Consider the following 18,177-nt stretch of genomic DNA (forward strand, 5'->3'; position numbering starts at 1 on the left):
TTGTAACAGTCTCGGATAAAGGCATAGCCTCAGTTGTGTTGTTCCCGGGAAGAGGTCCCTTCCTGACCCAAATGAGGCGCACCATGCTGCAACACAGCGGACAGCTCTCTTCGACAGATAAATGAAAGCCTTTGCCCTCTTTCACATGAATGGGGCCCGTCCTAACTTGCAGCTTCACCAACGAGCTTATTTAGAAAATGGAAGATCACTGACATAGTGAAAAGCCCTCTTAAACTGCTCTTGACGTAATTAACTTGTAGTTACTTATACGTGTAACTAGATCACAGTTTTGGTCTAAGAGTTACAACAACTGCGCAAGCAAAATCCATGTGAAGCAATATCATATCACTGTTATAAGACTTGCAACGATCTTATCTAATTAATGTTTAACGTGATTTTGAATAAAAGCAATAAATTATGAAAAAACATAGCATTGAATAGTATATTGCTGTTTATAGAGAAAGAGGTATAACTGCTTTCAGAAGCCCTCAGGAAAACTACCTATATCAAAGTGGTGATTTAATTTGACCTGTATCATGCAGAAAAAAGGTTTTATGGGAAAAAAAGATAATATTTGTCAAGATGCCAAAAATAGCCATAGTGTTTTTTTTTTTTCCTTCTTCTTCCCCTTGCCTGATATGCTGTTCAGGCCAAGTCACATGAACAAGGGGCAGGCCCCACCCTTTTTGCCTTTTATAAGTAAACCGACTTGTTTGAACATTGTTCTCATAAGGAAGTACACAGGCACCTTTTATTGAAAGTGCCGTGCTCTTCTTAGTGAAAGCTTATGAACATATGTTTTGATGAAAGACTGAAAATAGTAAATAAAAGAAGTTAACTCTCTTTTACTAAAGGGAACTGGTATGCATGTGAGGCTGACTCTAATGAAAAAAGTCTAGTCACTGGAAGAAAAGGAGAAAGGATTCAGATCCGCGGGCACTCAGGGTTGCTGGTGCAATAGACCTGAAAGGTAAAAAAAAACCCCTTCTCTTTTCTAAACTTAGTTTCTCTCATACAGTGCTTGGTTGTCTATAATCCAGCATGAGGGTCTCTGAATCTTATTATATGTGGATTAAAATGCTATATTTATCTTAGTTAAATTGGTTACAGAGCAATGGACTTTCAGTTTCAGCTGTAATGTCAAAAAATAAAGGAAGGAAGGAACGCCCCTAGGACTTTCGGAACAGCCATACAAAACTTCGCTGCTATTGCTTTTGAAAAAATAGTTTACGTGTCTAACCAAGTAGAGCAAGATTATTTTCTGCCAGCCACACTACATTTACATGTGGAAAATAGAATTTGAAGTTTACCCCAGTGAATTCCTGTAGAATTTATATCCTTATCACTTGATTCTTACAGTCAGCCCAGTTCAAGCTATGTTATGTCTTGTGGGTAGGATGCCTTCTTTTACAATTGGGATTTAGCAAACAAGTGGTGGAGGGGTTTCAGCAGGTGCCATTCTCCCCTAAAATCCTCAACAACCAGATCTGTTCTTCCCTTTTTGCTGCCGGATCTTTGCTGCACAGTGACAGCTGATTTAATCTCCTGGATGTCACAAATATATGCCTTACCATTTCTGCTGGCACTGAAAGCCAAGTAGCACATCGTTTTTCTTCTTAAGTCTGCCTGCTCAGCAGCCTTTTGGTCAGCCCCTCAGCTTTGAATATGGGAAATACTTCTGGCCAGCCACAGACGAGCAGATGACTTCTCTTCCGAGAGACGTTTATCAAAGTAGACCTGTTTCTATTGTGTGCATTGTATCCAGTACGCAGCAATGCACATGAAAAATCTGTTGCCACTGGGGATGTTTACCTTGGTGTCCTCGTGTAACTCTACCTTTACCAATTATGTTGTCTCTTATTTAGTTAAGATTAAATAAAGGGAACATAATTCGTCAGCTTGCAAGTTACTGCTTTCCATCCTGCAGGCAACTACATTGTGGTACCATGCGGAGACATCCTAACCAGTGGGCTGGTTTGTATTTAAACACAATACTGCTTTCCACTCCATCTGTACAATTTAAAATGGTAGTCTTTTTTGCACAGACATTACCTATCTGTTAAGGGATTTATGAGAATGACTGACTCAATACATACAAAATATTACTCCAGTGAAGTGAGGTGCTTATGTACTAATGAACTCCAGAGATGCATGATAGTTCTCCTTTCCTCTGTGAGAACTGCTAGTATTTTAGGGTCATCTTCATAGGAGGAAAGGATCTAACTTTAAGAGCTGCGAGAGGAATCCTAGCCAGTGCTTCCCCTTACCCCAAAGTCTCTGAAACCAAGTTCCCCAATCTGCTCCTGTGTACGTGAGAGCACAGCTGAAGGGAAGGACCCATACCTGTGATGAGTCACTAAGGGAAACAGTGGTGGGTTTTATTTTCATAGTCTTTCTCCAGCATTATGTCAAAATGTTTTTTTCAAAACTGGTGTCCTAGTCTAGCAAACGCATTTCTCTTTGCTGGATGAGAGAGAGGAAACATACCAGACAAGAATAGTTTAGACTAATTATCATGGTCCAGGGGGGCCTCTTTCACTTCTCCTGTCTGCATTGGCTATTTAACCTGTCACCTCTTTCAGGGCAGTACTGCCTCTGGCTACAAGACTATCTTTAGCTACTTGTGCTTCCCTGGCATATGCCTAGCACTGATGAGAGCATATGTGATGGTGAATTGAATTGGGTGTCAGGGTCAGCACTGACATTGCCTCTTTTTGGAGCCAAATCCCATGGCTCTCTGTGTTGCAGTGAGATGAACTTCCCACTGAAGAAACAGTGGCAGAGTTGGCCTGTGCTTGTGGCCGTTGGAGGGGGAAGGACAGCAGGATGTTCCAGTAGGGCTGGCCTCCAGTAGAGTTGGCCTCCAGGAGAGTTAGCCTGTGTCCATGCAGAACTGCCCTCAGGTTGGCAACTGCTAAGTAAGGACTGTTGAGACATAACCTTCACAGGCAGCATAAATGGACTGAGAAGCACCATCGAGGGGCACAGGGTGAGGAGAGGAGGGACTCATGAAGTGAGGTCAAAACTCAACTTTGGGCTTGGGTGGACTTTGTGGTGAGCACAGACCTGGGGGACTTTGGTACATTTAGCTACCATCTGTACATGCAGCGGTAATATTAATAAATAACAATAAATGTAGCGAATGTCTAAAAATGGCATAGCCAATGTACTGCTTCATCTAGTTTTGCTAAACATAGGCCTATGGCTGGACACCCTCCAAATCAAAAGCTATTTCGTATTCTTTGGTACTGTTAAGATATGTTTCCCCCTCCTTTTTTCTTTTGTCTCTGCAGACATGAACCTTAGGAGCCTATTTTAATGTGCTTTTCTAGGAAAACAAAGATTAAACTGTCACCTTGCTGGTATATCTCTTTTTTTATGGTTCCCTTTCTCTATCTCGCCCACTCAGTCACATGTAATAAATGTCTCAACCTTTTAGTTTAATTTCCTGGCAATTGGCCTAGGGTAGTGTTTAAAGCTGTTACAGTGTTACAAGTTTTGCTCTTTAGGTAGACTCATGAGGAGGGAAAGGTGCGAGTTCACCATTGTTGCATCTCACAGAATCCATGGGAAACTGGGATTCTTTATTTCTGCTGCTCACAGAAGTCTGTAGGTATTTTTTGCCAAATTTCTTGATTCTGGCAGATAATTCTTAAAGTGAAGGAAGGGTTACAGATAAATGTACTAGTATGAGAGATGACAATTCTGTTTCCATTTTCTGGAAAATAGCATATAGATGTGACATTTGGCAATGGAAGGAAAAGGTCTAGAGAAGAACAAAGAAGGAGGGGTTAATATTGTTTCCTCAGAGGCCTGCAAAATCCAGAAAATAAATAATTTAGACCAGAGCTTTTAAATAGACAGAATGAGACCATGCTGCTATGCTCCATAATCTGATCTTCCAAGTTTCTTTTAATCATCCTAGGAAATAATATGCAGATCCTGGTTTTAGCTTCTTGCAGGGCTTCCAAGCACTTGTCAAACTGGATCAATGCATGCATTAAAAGACATCCCTTGTAGAAACTCACTTCTGAGAGACAGTTTCTGCAAAGTGAGTGCTGCTTCTGCAAGAAGCCTGGTTTGTCTCTGGCTCAGCCTGGTGAGGATACTGGAAAAATAACTTGGTTATAGTATGGAGAAGTAACTAAAGAGTAAGCCACAAATTAAGAGTTCAAACTTTAAAAAGCACTGAATAACATGTTAACTAGTGACTTTCGTTTTTAAACACTAGGCAGCATGATGGTGGTAGCTCCTTTTCTTATCATCTGTAAGTAGTGGCATGAAAAATCCATAAACTGTGACTCCTTGCTCTCTTTTTATACTCCTCTGGCTTAGCTGTACATGTTGGGGTGAGATTTCTTTCCAAGACAGCTGTGCTGAAAAAAGCACGAGTTTGGAAGCACCAATATCACATTTTTATCAGCGTGTTTTGTTTCATTTCTCGGAGGTTCCCATCAGAGCAAGGTGCAGGTTTAGTGGTATCGCTGCGTCTGAGACAGAAGTGCTTATCTGATGTTATGTAATAGCCAGTTGTAGCAATACCCAACCTCCCGCTGAAGGTCTGCGCTTAGCCCTGTTTAGGAGACTAAACTCTGAACTCTAGGTTGAATTTTGTATATACAGCCACCTTCAAGGGTGTTTCAGATTGTCCTGGTTCTTGACATATAGCGTACAAGCAATGGTCCCATGTACAGGGCTGTAATGATTTTTTATGCTGCTACAGCTTATTCCTCTTGCTGTTCAGGAATGGTTATATTAGTGAAAAATGAGTATATATTAATACCATATAAATTATTTGAAATGTGATAGATAGTACTCATAGTGGGGAAGGCTGTGCTGTTTAGACTAGTGTCCATGTCTGATTTGGAGGGCTGGGTTAGGCCAGCAAAGATGCAGCAGCCCTGGGCCTGTCCTGCCCCATTTCAGTTCTCCTTTTTTCTGTATGTATTTCCAGTTCGCTCTTTTTCTCCACTTGGTTTGTTTCTTACGTCTTGCTGACTCGTTCCTGCTGGGCTTTTGGTTTCCCTTGCAGACTCTGTAAGGCTGGTCTGAAGAGACCTGTTGAATATCTCAAGGCAGCCCAAGATCATAGTTAGGGAACAGTGAGATATTTTGCCACGTGAAGTTAAGTCTAGGTTTCTAAACGTTAAACATCTCAACATTAAGTTGCAACGCACTGGTAGCACAAAACAGGAAGCTGTGTGACCCAAGCTCACAAGGGGAAAGGGATTTCTGAGAGGCTGCCTCCATGTGTGTGAGAGACTCATCTGTTAGAGACTTGGGATGGTGATGTGTCAATGACTTAACTTCAGCAAGACTGGGAAATTATGTTTTTGCTCACTTGTGGAGTTAATTAACATAGCTTCACTAGCTTAGGACAGATAAACAAGCCATCTCTTATTTCTCTACCAAGGGATGTGTTGTCTTTTTTTTTCATTTCTCTCCCTCTCTCCTTGCCACACTGCTCCCATTCTAATTTCTTCAGTGTTTTGTTCTAAATACTGACCTGAAGTGTATGAGGAAGCTAGTGCCATCCCAAAGCAGCATCTGGAAAAGTCCTTTCTCTTGAGGGAAAAAAAGGAATCTCTAAAATAGGATGCAAGCTGTGATCTGTATAGATGCACTTAGCAGTGCAAGGTAAGTGGAATTGTAGCACCAGACCTACAGTATGGCAGTTACAGGTTTCTTCTACTCCCCTCCACCCTTCCCCTTCCCCTTTCTCTTTCCCATCTCTTTCCCTTTCCCTTCCCCTTCTCCTCCCCTTTCCCTTCCTTTTCCCCTTTCCCTTTCTCTTTTCTTCCCTTTCCCTTTCCCTTTTTCTTTCCCTTTCTCTTCCCCTTTCCCCTTTCCTCTTTCCCCTTCCCCTTCCCCTTTCTCTTCCCCTTTCCCCTTTCCTCTTTCCCCTTCCCCTTCCCCTTTCTCTTCCCCTTTCTCTTCCCTTTCGCTTTTCCTTCTCATCTCTGTGATAGTATTGAACTAATATGGGTAGGTATAAACTGCAGGTTTGGGGTTGGTCTAATCTCCAATGCTCATACATTTTATAGGGAAGCTTTTCTGTGTGTTCCTTTTTTTCTCTGCTGTCTAAACAACAAAATAAAAAACAATTTAGCATACCAGAAGTAAGTGGCTTATCTAAGTTTTGTTATACTGGATGCTTTCTGCAAATAATGGCAAAACAGCAGAGAGTGCCACAACTGAAATAATTTTTAAGTTAAAAGTTTAAATATGTGAAACTCTACCAAAATGAAGTTAAAATCCTATATTAAAAGTAGTATTGAAAATCAGGTGACAAGTCACTTGAGATTTGTTTCCTCTTCAATAACTTGCTGGGACGTGGGCATTTTTTTGACCAATGAGTCACTTCAAACTTTTTGTATTAAGCTCCTTTAAGTGTGTCAGTCGTAACGCCTATGTCCAAAAGACACATGCTATCCTTTATACGTGAGTGGTGAAAATAGATGAACTTGGAATGAGATGTCTCTTCCAAATTCCAAATTCCTTCTGATTTCCAAACCCTTTTCCAAAGTGTTTAGAAGCATAGGGCCAGATTTTTGGTAAAGGTAAGTCAGTATACTCCTGTGAATTTTGGCGGGACTTGGATGGTTTACACCAGCTGAAGAATTGGAACTTCAGAGATATATATATGACTTATTTCATCGTCATGGTTAGACTAGAGAAAGAATAGTTTTTAGGCTGAGTAACAGAAAGAAGGATTGAAACCCTGCAACTTCTGTTCTTTCCCGGGTCTGAATGAAGCAACTGATAGCTTCACAGCTCTGCACAGGAAGTCTTTCCAAAGGATAAGCGATCAGAAATTAAACTGCAATCCAGCAATCTTCCTGACTCTAAGTTTTTTCCACCAAGTGCCTGTAAAGAAGCAGGATACCCTGGGCACTTTGCACGCTTTCCTCTCCAGGGTGGTATCTGGGGACTCTTGCAGAATACGACTGCAATAGAAAGTTGCCTTCTGCAGAGCAGCTGCTCTGTTGGGTTCTACAAAATGCTGAATTGGTGGGTACAGCTTGCTCTTATCCCAAGGGCAGGAGTTAAAAATGCACAGGGGTGCAAGGTGCCCTGCTCCCACTCACTTTTCTTTAGAGTGGTTATAGGTGTATGTGTATATGCATGCATGTGCTTTTGTTTAACTCCGAAATGTGAGTCTCCATGTTTAGGATTTAAACATCCTGTTGGAAACATATCAGAAATAGTGCTATATTCAGAGCAGCAAATAGCTGAATGATATTCCAGACAGGAAGGAATTAACTTCAATTTGTTTATTTCTCGGTCTGAGAGTGTGTGTTTGTGTGTGAATTTGGAACTTGTTTGAGAGAGGACAGTGGGAAGGGAAACCTCCTATTTTGCCTTTTCAAAGAGACTCCGGTGACAGCTTCTGGATATGTGCATAGTTTTGTTCGACTTTGCACGTGTGGGGCGTTGAATGGAGATGTTCGAGGCAGCCTGCTGGCAGTGTTCAGGGCTGGCTGCTCAGAGACACATGTCCTCAGAAGTGGAAGCCAGGAGGGAAATGAGTCTAATGCAAAGCCAAAACATAAGAGTAGTTTCACACTGAGTGGGACTGTGACTTGCTAAGCTGTGCTGCACTGGGAAACAGGAAGATGGCAATGTGTGCATGTGTACTGTGGGACTGATACATCTAGCTGGACAAGGACAAGTTACAATAGGTCTGTGCCACCGCACCATCCCTTGCATGCCCTCAAACATGCAAGATGCTTGAGTCAGGTCCCCTTAAGTGAAGGAATATTTGAACATTGTAATATATACATTTTTTAATATTTATATACATGTTCCTCTTTTCCTCATGTTTGGGCTAGTTCTTGTTTGCTTTCCTACCTGGGGCACTCAGGGCCCAGACTTTTCAAAGGTTCCTCTGAAAGCAGAATTCTTATTTATTCAGATGCTTGTTTTGTGGTGTCATTTGAACACAGTATAGGCTTTTCCTTTGCAGTGCTTCGATGAATCACTTTTTTTTTCCATCCTGAGAATCAGTATTATTGTTATGATCTTTCCTATTTCTCTGCACTGCAGCCCAACGATTGAATACTCCTTGAATTTCCTCATCTTTCCTATCTAAGCCACCTGTACATTTCTGTTTCTCCAGAAAAATCTATCAGTGATTGTTAGTCACTTCACTTGCTTGCTAAATTGAGCTACTTCTTGTCTTTAAGGCATGTACATGTCAAGGGTTCTGAGCAAATACTATGTTTATTGCCTGGATTTCTCTTTGAGGTATTGCTCTGTAACCAAATTCCCTTTCTAGAAAACAGTACTTCTCTGGCTCCCAAGTACCACAAGATTTACCACACTGAGGTGTTCGGTGAAAGTTCTGTAGACATGTCAAGTACTAGTTGGTATTCAAGAAAAACTGCTTGCTCAGTAAGTCATTAAAATGGAGAATTATGTTCTTGCAGGGACCATGATGTCTTCACCAAATGATGCCAACATGGAAGAAATACCTTTGGAAGATGATGAGCGAGACAGCCTAGAATACAAGATCCTAATGGCCTATGCCCAGCGGCGGTTGTCTGCCAGTAAATATGAGGAACTTATGAAAAAGGAAGCTAACATGCAGAAGTCCTCGTCCTTAATCAGGAGAGAAGAGAAGTTAGAAGATCAAGGCCATAAAGTTGGGCCAAGCCAAACAGAGGTTTCACAGAGCACCGGTTTGAAACACCTAAGCCAAAAGCAAACAAGACCAAGATCTGTCTCAAAATATTGTCTACCCTCTTCCTTCATCAGAGAAAAACATGAAAAATCCCCAAAGCCTTCATTGCCCCAAAAGCCATTCTTGCCCCAAAGTTCCACAGTGTGTTTCTACCTTCCTAGGGTACAGCTTCAGGGCCCTTCAGAAGTGAAGCAAAAGCATCTGACAGGTATTTTTTAGTTCTTTCCTTCTGCTGTTGTTTGTTTCTCTTTAAATTTTTCTCTAAATAGCTTAAATGGATAGTAGCCTGTGGAAAGGCAGGAAGAGCAGGAAGGTTTTTTTTCCCTGCTCCGTCATCTTTTATGCTAGCTCTATTGAGTTCCAATTAGGAAGTCAGATTGCCAGATCTTCACTAGTGCTTGCACACATGAGACTCACGCTTGTGACTGCTTTTTTTGTTTGTTTTCCACCATACGGTGTTAAATAACTTATTATTGTACAGGTTGTTTTGTCCAAGCATTTCATACCTGGCTAGAAATAAAATGTAAGACACTGGTCAGACAGAAGATTTACGCACAAAAATCAGGGAACGGAAGTTATATGAAAGCCTGTTTGAGAGCTTTATCATGGGATACATATTCCACACTAAAGACCAAATTTCTAGACTCAGCTTTGAACTCCATGGTACCATGCAGTTGGCAGCAACCAGACCTAAGCACAGAGAAGCCCTATGCCTCTAGGCAGCCTCTCATAATCCCCACTGTTGTTAGAGCTCAAATGGGAGCAGTCTTCTGGAGTTATTTTAATCTCCTCCATACATTGCTACCACTGCCACAGGATTCCTCTCGAGTATAGTCCCTGACTGAGGAGAGGAGGTAAGAAAAAAACAATGTTTGGTCTGAGGCTGGTTGAGAAGGACCAGATCTTGCTTTTGAGAAAGCTGAGGAGGGACTTCCCTGTAGTAAAAGTCTGAACCTGCCCTCCCATGTATTGGAAAAAGAGGTGGTGGGTGGCAGTTATTCATCTAAATTTAGGGACCCCATCAATGTAAATGACTTCTTGTACCCCAGCCCCCAAAGCCAGGTGTGCATGAAGTGTTACACTGTACACAATGAGATTTTATCTTTTCTACTCTGAAAAATAAGTCATGCCTTAACTTCTCATAAAAGATTGAGAGACGATGATGAGGTATCCCATTAAGTAGCCATATACAGTACATGATAGGTTGCAATGGTGTTTTCACATAAATAAGGGGGTTTTGTTTGTTTAATTTGTCCCAGCTTGACACTATTGGCTCAGGGACCTGCTGATGGCAATGTTGCTCTCCCCTTTTGCCATATTTAAAGACATTTCTAAAGATTTTCCATCACTCACGTCTCCAGCCTAAAGCCCAACCCCAATCAGTTTAACTGTCTTGGACCAGCTCCTACTCACTAAGCCCTTAATTCTCCCTGCTCTCAAATCCAGTTGTATCTCCCAAGAGAGGTTCTTTGCCCTTGCCTGGTACATTTTGCTGCAGAGAAATGACTGTGACTTTCCACAGTTTGGTTGCCAAGGACATATGTCTGCACCCAGATATTGCATCCTATGGTTTCCATTTTTATTTCCATTTTTATTTCCATTTTATTTTTACATTTTATTTTCTTTTTATTTTTACATTGTCAAAGAAAGCTCCCAGGAGTTTCAGGGTCAATTCTGTGATGGTCCCTCCAATATACCATCATTTTCCCTGAAGGTGGCAGCACGGCCTCAAGCTAAAATCCCTCCGTGCTTGGCTTAACCTCCCCAGACCTGGTGTTTGCCTTCAAATCTGTCCTGGCCTTCAGCAGATTGTTGGATGAAATCCTAAAACTTTATTATTTGTAACATACATTGTTGGCAGCTCTAATGCAAGCTTGGCCAGGCTATTCTGCAAAAAATGGAGATGCTTTTGGGGATTACTTGTCTAAATAGCAGGCCTATTCTGTTTAAAACCAGTTGCCTAATCTTGTATTTCCAAAGACATACTCATACGCTGTCACAAATGGTCTGATCCCCTTCCTAGAAGTGCAGCAGCTTCCAGACAGACTCTGCATGCAGTCGAAGGGAAGGAAATGTCTTGGGGTTGATTCACCAACCTTGAAATGCAGTTTTTATTGACTGCATTAACCCCTGCTGCCCTCACAATAAACTCTGCTTGTGAATTTTACACACGTGTTATGGGTCAGGCTGCTGCTGAGCTTGCCTCACTGTCTGCTGATCACACAGGAGCTGCCACTCGGTGGGGGGGGGGGGAACCAAGTTTCACATCCCAACCTCAGGGAGGCAAGAAAGAGCAACTCCCAGCTGAAACAAAGCTTTCTATAGCTCTTCCCTATAGCTCTGTGCTATAGCAGGAGCCTCTTAAGGCTCCCCCAGCCTTCCACTTGTGAGGGTCCTGAACAGCATCATTAAACAAGGTGGATAAAGCCAGACTGGCTGCAGGGTGATGAGTTCTCCCAATATTCATATCTGTTTAATACAACATGGGAGAAGCTTTTGTGGTAGAGGTGCCTCTGAAGTGAAGCCTGCTTCTCTGTGCTCAGGATCAGCTGGCTGGAACAAGGAGAGAGCATCAAAATGCACTGTCTTTCCTAAATCTAGGCCTGCAGGTGAACTAGCCATGGGCCATTCACAAACCACTTGTGGTAGCATCTAAGATTCACTGTCCTACAGAGCTGTTCTCTCTAGTTTCTTAATCTATGATGTGCAAGGATCTATGATAGTGAGCAACATTCACATTTGCTTCTGTATGGCCTCTGTATGGTTAGCTGCTACTCAAAAACTAGAGAGAGGTTGTAATGTATTACTTGTCTCTCTGAATTGTTACCACCTGATCTTAGGCAATAGCAAAGCCTGTGTATCTCTTGATATCCTCTGGGCATTGCCACCTCAGGGGGCATGTAAATGAGTAAAGCTTTGAGTTATTTCCTGGAAATATTAATTGCCTTCTTTATTTCCCACCCCCCCTTCCAAATCAGATGAGACGGCAAATGTTGACCACATTGCAGACAGGCTGGCCAAGCTTGTTACTTCCAGATCTCAGCCGTCTCCTTCGGATGTGTCATTCAAGATGATGGTTCACTTCCAGCTTCCAGAACAACAGGGTGGAGGTGCTGCTGGTGGAAATAAGGGTGGAGAAAATGGTAAGGGTGAAGAATTTTATGTTCATAGGAAGTATGTCAGGTTGGTATTGCACACTGAGGCATTTTCCTCTAGAAATGTGTTCTGGGGTAAGACTCTATGAAGAAACAAGTTTGCTCTGCTGGGTCTTGCTCTGTCACCCACATTTCAGGGGATGCTCCAGCTGCGTAAGTCCTGCCTGCTACTGCAATAAAAAGAACATCCTTAAAAATCCAAGGAGGTGTGTGACATGAGACAAAGAGAGTGGAGGTGAAGTGACATAAGGTCACAGAGCAGTGCTAGGAGCGGCAGAGCTGGGAACAGAATAATACATTGAGCTTCTAAGGCCAAAGACCTGTTCCTTGGGAAATAATGTCTTGATTAAAGGCCAGTCCCTCTCTGGTGAGGGAACAACACTGGTCAACAATCTCTGTTAAAAATCTGAATTGTTTATCTTCCATAACATCTGCAGAGATCTAGTTTTCATGCAAGCTTTCTAGGAATTTCTGGTTATAATCTGACAAACCTGGAGATTGTTCTAGTGAGTTATGGAAGGTATAACTGGTAATGATGGGAGGATATTTCTTCCTAATTTGAAGTTCATTTTTCTTGGGCTTCTGCCAGCTGTTCTTTCACACTATCTTATTATCAGTCATGCCTCGAAGCACAAAGGGCTAGCAATGGGATGTTAAAGTCCCTACTCTTTTCCAGATTCTTAACCAGAACAAAATCTTGTGCAGACGGAGAAATAGCGCTACTTACTCCATGCGGACTTGAACAATGAGCTTCTGCCTAAAGCCTGGATACAGAATGCCTTGTGATTTTTTTCACAAAATAGCAGCTGTTTTCATGATTAGTTGGCACCAAGGCTTTCGCTGTAGCTCACTATTTGGATCCTACTAGAAGGCTGTGGTGTTTACATTGCTGTTCTTTCTTTAACAGATGAAGAAAAGATAATACAAACAATAGTTGCACTGTTAAGAAATTCAGGGGATCAACTAGAAAAAAAGGTAAATACTTCTGTTTTCAGCAGCTTGAGTGTGTCTGTGTGCATACATACACGCGTGTGAGAGAGAGGGATTAAACATTTGTTGGGAATGAATGTTTTGTAACCCAGCTCTTGTTGTCTCTATCCTGAACTTCTCTTTCCATACTTGGGCCTTTCTGAAACCTTTGCCATTCAGTCTGAAATCTTTCTTAAGACCAGAGGTCTCACACAGATCTCTACTGGAGAACAGGGGAAAGACGGCAAAGAGGTTGTGCAGTTCCTTGCCTAGTCCCTGTTGAGTTTCATAGGAAGCTGAGCACTTGACTGAGTCTGAGAACTTTTGACTGGGCATTAAACTTTGTGTACAAGTTGTTCCCAGTGAAGGGAGGGAAACTCTACTGCTCTGAGAGCTGTTGTCAGGAAAAGGGAAATAAATTTTTTGAGTGAATGGGCCTGCATGAGCATATTAGTTGGAGCAGAGCTGGGAGTTGTCTCTATTAAAAATATAGGTCCTTGCACCCTTAGCTCCCTTCTTTAGCTGCCCTTCTGCTCTGCGAAGGTGTACTCACATGGGGCGGACACGGAAGCAGAGAGTTACCCAGGTATGGTAAGAAGTGTGGCAAAGACTGTGACTGAGTAAGGGGAGCTTAGCACAGCAGGGGCCACGGGCCCTTCTCATAGCCTTGCCTCTTGTGTCACCCTCCCACTGCTCCTGTATTCCAGTCTCTCCTAACCTGCAGGCCTAGATGCAAGTGTCACCCTTGGTTTGCATTTTTCTCTCTCTCTGCTTCTTTCATTCAAATGAAAAAAAGCTGAAGAGTTTTCAGAGAAGCCCCTGAACCATCTCCTGAGCCTGAAGGAACAGCCTTGCAGTGAGGCGTGGGGTTTGTGTGTCTTCTTTTGCAATCAGCACCATGATTAGATTATAGTCTCTCTCTATATTACCTAGAGATGCTCTACTTTCCTATGGGGATGAGCCCATAGAGATGGAGAAAGCAAGTATCACAGAAGTTTAACCAATCCTTATTCTTATTTTCAGATCAAGAAGGACAAGACTTTATATCAGCATTTTATAGACATGCTGTCCTACAGCTTCTTTGAGAGGGTCACTGATCTAATCCTGGAGGATGTCTCAGCAGACTCAACAAGTGAGACAGAAGGCCAAGTACAATGCACCAAAGTTGCCTTTGCACTGGAAGTCGCAACGAGACTTACTGCTGTGGACAACCATCCAATGAACGTAGTCCTGGGCTTTGGAATAAAGTACCTCAGAGAACACTTCACGCCTTGGATTCAGAACCAGGGTGGCTGGGTATGAGTTTTCCTCGCTTGACTTATAGCCTAAGGCACCTAGAAGTAGTCTACTTCGCAAAGCTAGAATGAGCCAGAGGCAAACGAAAACAAAAAGGTATTCTTTAACACAGTGTGTGCTTATGCTGTGGAATTCTTTACTACAAGATCTTCTCTGTGCTGAAAGTTTTTTGTTTACATAGGCCCAAAAATCAATAGGAGAAATTCATGGAGGGCTATTAAATACCAAACACTATTCCTGGCCCAGTCAGTGTCTCCATCACAGATAACTGAAGGCTGGGAGAAACACCAGGAAACTTTACTACACGCTCGCCCTAATCTTATACTCCTCCCTAGAAGTCTGCTTTTGGCCAGTTCTGGAGACAAGATGAAGTTCAGTAGTTCATACAGTCTGCCCTTGTGATGTGGTATGCTTCCACTTTGTCTGTACACAAAGGCATCTATTTATCTTCATGTCTCTTTTCCAAAGTTGGTTGTGTAAGGTGTTCTTTTGCTAGCAATGGTCTTGAGCTGCTGCCCTTTTTAACTCATTTGCCTGGATTTGTTGTGAGGCATTTGCAATGGAGCTCCTAGTCACTTTGTGCTTCATGAAGCGAATGAAAAACATTCAGCATCTGTGAAGTGTATGTCCATTGAAATAGATAGAATGTGAGGATATTTGATGATGTGGTCATGAAATCCTGCTGGAGAATGAACTGACTGCAGATTTGAAAATATACTGAGGTTCCTCACTGCTTCTATAATTGTAACTCTTCTTCCTCTGTTACAGGAGAAGGCTTTGACTTTGCTGGATCAGGAAGAAATTGAATAATCATGACTGCATTCATTCTTCAGGGTGCATAAAGCCGTCGGTGAAGGAATATGCTGGATCTTACCACAACCCAATGCCAGAATGATTACTGGCTATTTATTTTTAGTTCCAAGGAAGGTTGCAGTGTTGCTCGGACAACTCTAATGGAAACAATTTCACATTTTTAAAATTGGTATTGATGTAGAAGTGTTCTTCAGTGTATATGAAGGCACTCCTCATAGCACATTCAGCCCCATGGATAGTGGCTTCATGTCACTACCTTTCTGAGTAGAGATGCTTCCCACTACTCTTATGAATGGCTGTTAAAGTGCAAATGGGAGGAAAATATCAAAGTGTGCAGTCAAGAATCACTGGACTGTGATCAGCCATCAGGCAAGTGTGATGGGTGCTGCCAGCTTTGTGTGGTTCATAGTGATGTCATCTGATATCAATCCTACTGTCCCTTATTAGGAGGTACACTTATGCAAGGTACACCTATCGGTTTTCTCTCTCTGTTTAGATTCTCCAAAGAACTGATGCCATTTTATTTTTCTGTAAGGGACCGAGTAAGGGAAATGAAGGCTGTTTACTTCAGTGCCTTCCCTCTTTGCCCAAGAAAATAGACTTGATCCACGTATAGATACTTTTAACGTGAACTCTTCCATTTTAACCCTCTTCCAACCATAGTGCAGTAGATGTTGGCTTCTACAGCATTATTTTGTCTATTAATCTGGAAGATACAAGCACTGTGCAAGCTTTGTAGTTCAAGAAATTTAGAATTTATCTTTCTGTGTTAGTTTTCCTCCATATTCAAAAGGAACTCCATGCTATGTGTAATCTCAGTGATTTCTCAGAAAACAGAGCTGTAGCTTCAACCATTGAAAAAAAATAATCTGATTAGAGTTCTTGAATCTGGAAATGTGGCAGAGGAAGGAACAAAAGTGCATCATTTAGTAGCGATGTATGCCAGTGAAACTATTCACGATTTTGAGGCTGTTTTGTGCAGTGCATTTTGCTGTGGGGCCATTTGTAACCCATTTGGCTGATGACTACTGGATTTCCATCCCCTGTGAATCCCCAGTGGAGAAAGAAAGAACTTGGAACATCTGCTGAAGCTGTGAAATCATAGTGTTGCTTCTTAATACATGATTTTCCAGTACAAACAGTTAATGTTCCCTGAAAAGGTTCTCTACCTCTTAGTTAGATGTCCTTCCATTACAGGTACTCATTATATGTGTACAAGTATGTTAACTACAAAGACTGCATGAAAACTTATTAACAAATCATGAATTTGGATGAAAGTGATAAAAAGCATTTGAACTGGATGTGTAAAATAAGCAATGCCATAAAAGATGAGCATTTTTAATAAACCTTAAGCTTTTGACTCATTATGCATAGCAGACTCTGCCTCTGGTTTGGACATGTATGTATGAGACAAAAGACAGAGAAAATGGGAGTTAGCTTTGTTTCCCTTGAATACTTGATATATCCCTAGACTGTAAGTCTTGCCCATCTGTCAGTTTTTTAGAAGAGCATACACGCTTTACGATCACTTCAGATGTCCCCAAAAGGAGGATGATTTTGGGAGAGGCAAGTGCTTACCCAAAAGTTCAAAAAAGTGCTGTGCCTCTCCTTGCTTCTCTGCCTCTGACACCTTTTTCAAATGGAAAAAATATTGCGAAACAGTGGTCATAAGCCAATATATCATACATTAGGTTGCTGAAGGCTATGGCAAAACTTGATGCACAGAGGTCAAGGAGAAGCAGTAGTAATTTAAAATTGAGAAGCCCTTATCCTGCTACGGGTTCATAACATAGGAAAGGACCTACTAGATCTCTCCTGTCCTGGACTGTGGCCGCTCCTATTCCTGTTCTGTGAACAACCAAGCCTTGCTCGCACTGGAGGCTGCTGCTTTATTATAAATTTAACTGATTTCTAAAACAGGCTCATTAGCTAGATCTTGGCTCTGAAGAACTAGGTGTGATTCCTTTTTAATTACACTGAGACTATACTTGCTTTGTTGGTGTACATTGGTTTGCGATTAGCAGGGCAGTAGCTTATGGAAGTCACTTTTTTATTTTCTTGGCTGGAATGTCTGCTATTTAGCAAGGTGCAAGGTTTGTGTTTGCATGTGTGGGTTTTAAGCTGCAGGTTTAGCAGCCCTAAGCCCACACCTGTCTCTCTTCTGTGGTTTTGTACTTCACGGCCGGTTTCATGCCAATAACGGAGTCAACAGCCAAATAGACTGGCTTGAATGGGAATGTGAAAACTAGCCATCTAAGAAAACATGCTCAGCTGTTTTTTATTTTTCTCTGTATTTTTTGGGTTGTTAAGAGGGCCTTTTTCCAGTAGCAGTAGGGGCCAGCATAGGAAATCAGCCAAGTGAGCTGTTTCTTATTTAGATGTTCTTGTATTTGTCATCCACATCAGTTAGACTTTAAGAGCAATCTACTCCTTTTATGGCAGAAATCTGTGGTAACCTTTTTGCTGGAATGATGGCTTTGGTTTATTGTAAGAGCAGTCAACAAAGCTGAACACCAAGTTGTTGCCACTGCTGCTGGCTGGCATTAATTAACAAAATTCTACTACTGACCCAGCCAGCCTTTGTTTTGTTGTCCTTTTTTTAATCTGTGCAATAAACTAGTGCAATAAAAGTGTGTGCATTCCAGGCACATGTGAAGTGGAGGGAATGTTGTGAAGGGCCCTGACTATCCATGCCTTCGTTTTACTTCAATCTCTCCCAAGAAGTTCAGCTCTACATTTAGTTGTAGGTCCCTCTGGTGCCAATTTGGGATGTTACTGTACAAGATAGAGCAGTTTAGTATTAAAACAAAAGTTGTTGCTTGGGATTTTTATTATTGTATATCTAATCAAATCAGCATCATGCTATTTGTTACAGCAGCAATTTTAATCTGAACATGAAGCTGATTTCAGTGTGCATTAAGGTTGTGAGAACTGAGTTTAGCCTTCTGCAGATGGTGCCAGGGTTTGTTTCTTAGGAACGGTACAAGGATCCTGTAGCTCTCTTCTGCAGCACATTAAAGTCAGTCAGTCCAGCAGAGTAGCCCATGTTAGCACCAGGTATTGCTGTCCCAGTCGCAGTCGCAGGGCTGGGTTTCTTTCGGCTCTTGTGAAACACTGGAAGAGCTGCATGTGCTGAGTATATTTCCAAAAGAGGCTAATGAGATACTATGTAGGCACAGACAGAGGTCTTACGGAGACAGCAGGCTGACGGAAAGTGAACCATAGCGAAGCGATGAGGGGAATAACTCAACAGATACCACT

At 41.9% G+C, this 18,177-nt stretch overlaps 1 protein-coding gene across 1 annotated transcript; it reads left to right on the forward strand.

The window, feature by feature from the left end:
* Positions 1-701: 701 nt before the first annotated feature.
* On the forward strand, positions 702-16,281 carry BCL2L14 (BCL2 like 14). The gene is made up of 6 exons (XM_026113992.2): positions 702-970; positions 8,430-8,891; positions 11,662-11,826; positions 12,746-12,813; positions 13,831-14,103; positions 14,872-16,281. Exons 2-6 carry the CDS (start codon positions 8,435-8,437, stop codon positions 14,911-14,913), a joined length of 1,005 nt encoding a protein of 334 aa, XP_025969777.1. The 5' UTR covers positions 702-970; positions 8,430-8,434; the 3' UTR covers positions 14,914-16,281.
* Positions 16,282-18,177: the final 1,896 nt, after the last annotated feature.

Source organism: Dromaius novaehollandiae, chromosome 1, assembly GCF_036370855.1.
Source record: "Dromaius novaehollandiae isolate bDroNov1 chromosome 1, bDroNov1.hap1, whole genome shotgun sequence".
NCBI lineage: Eukaryota > Metazoa > Chordata > Aves > Casuariiformes > Dromaiidae > Dromaius > Dromaius novaehollandiae.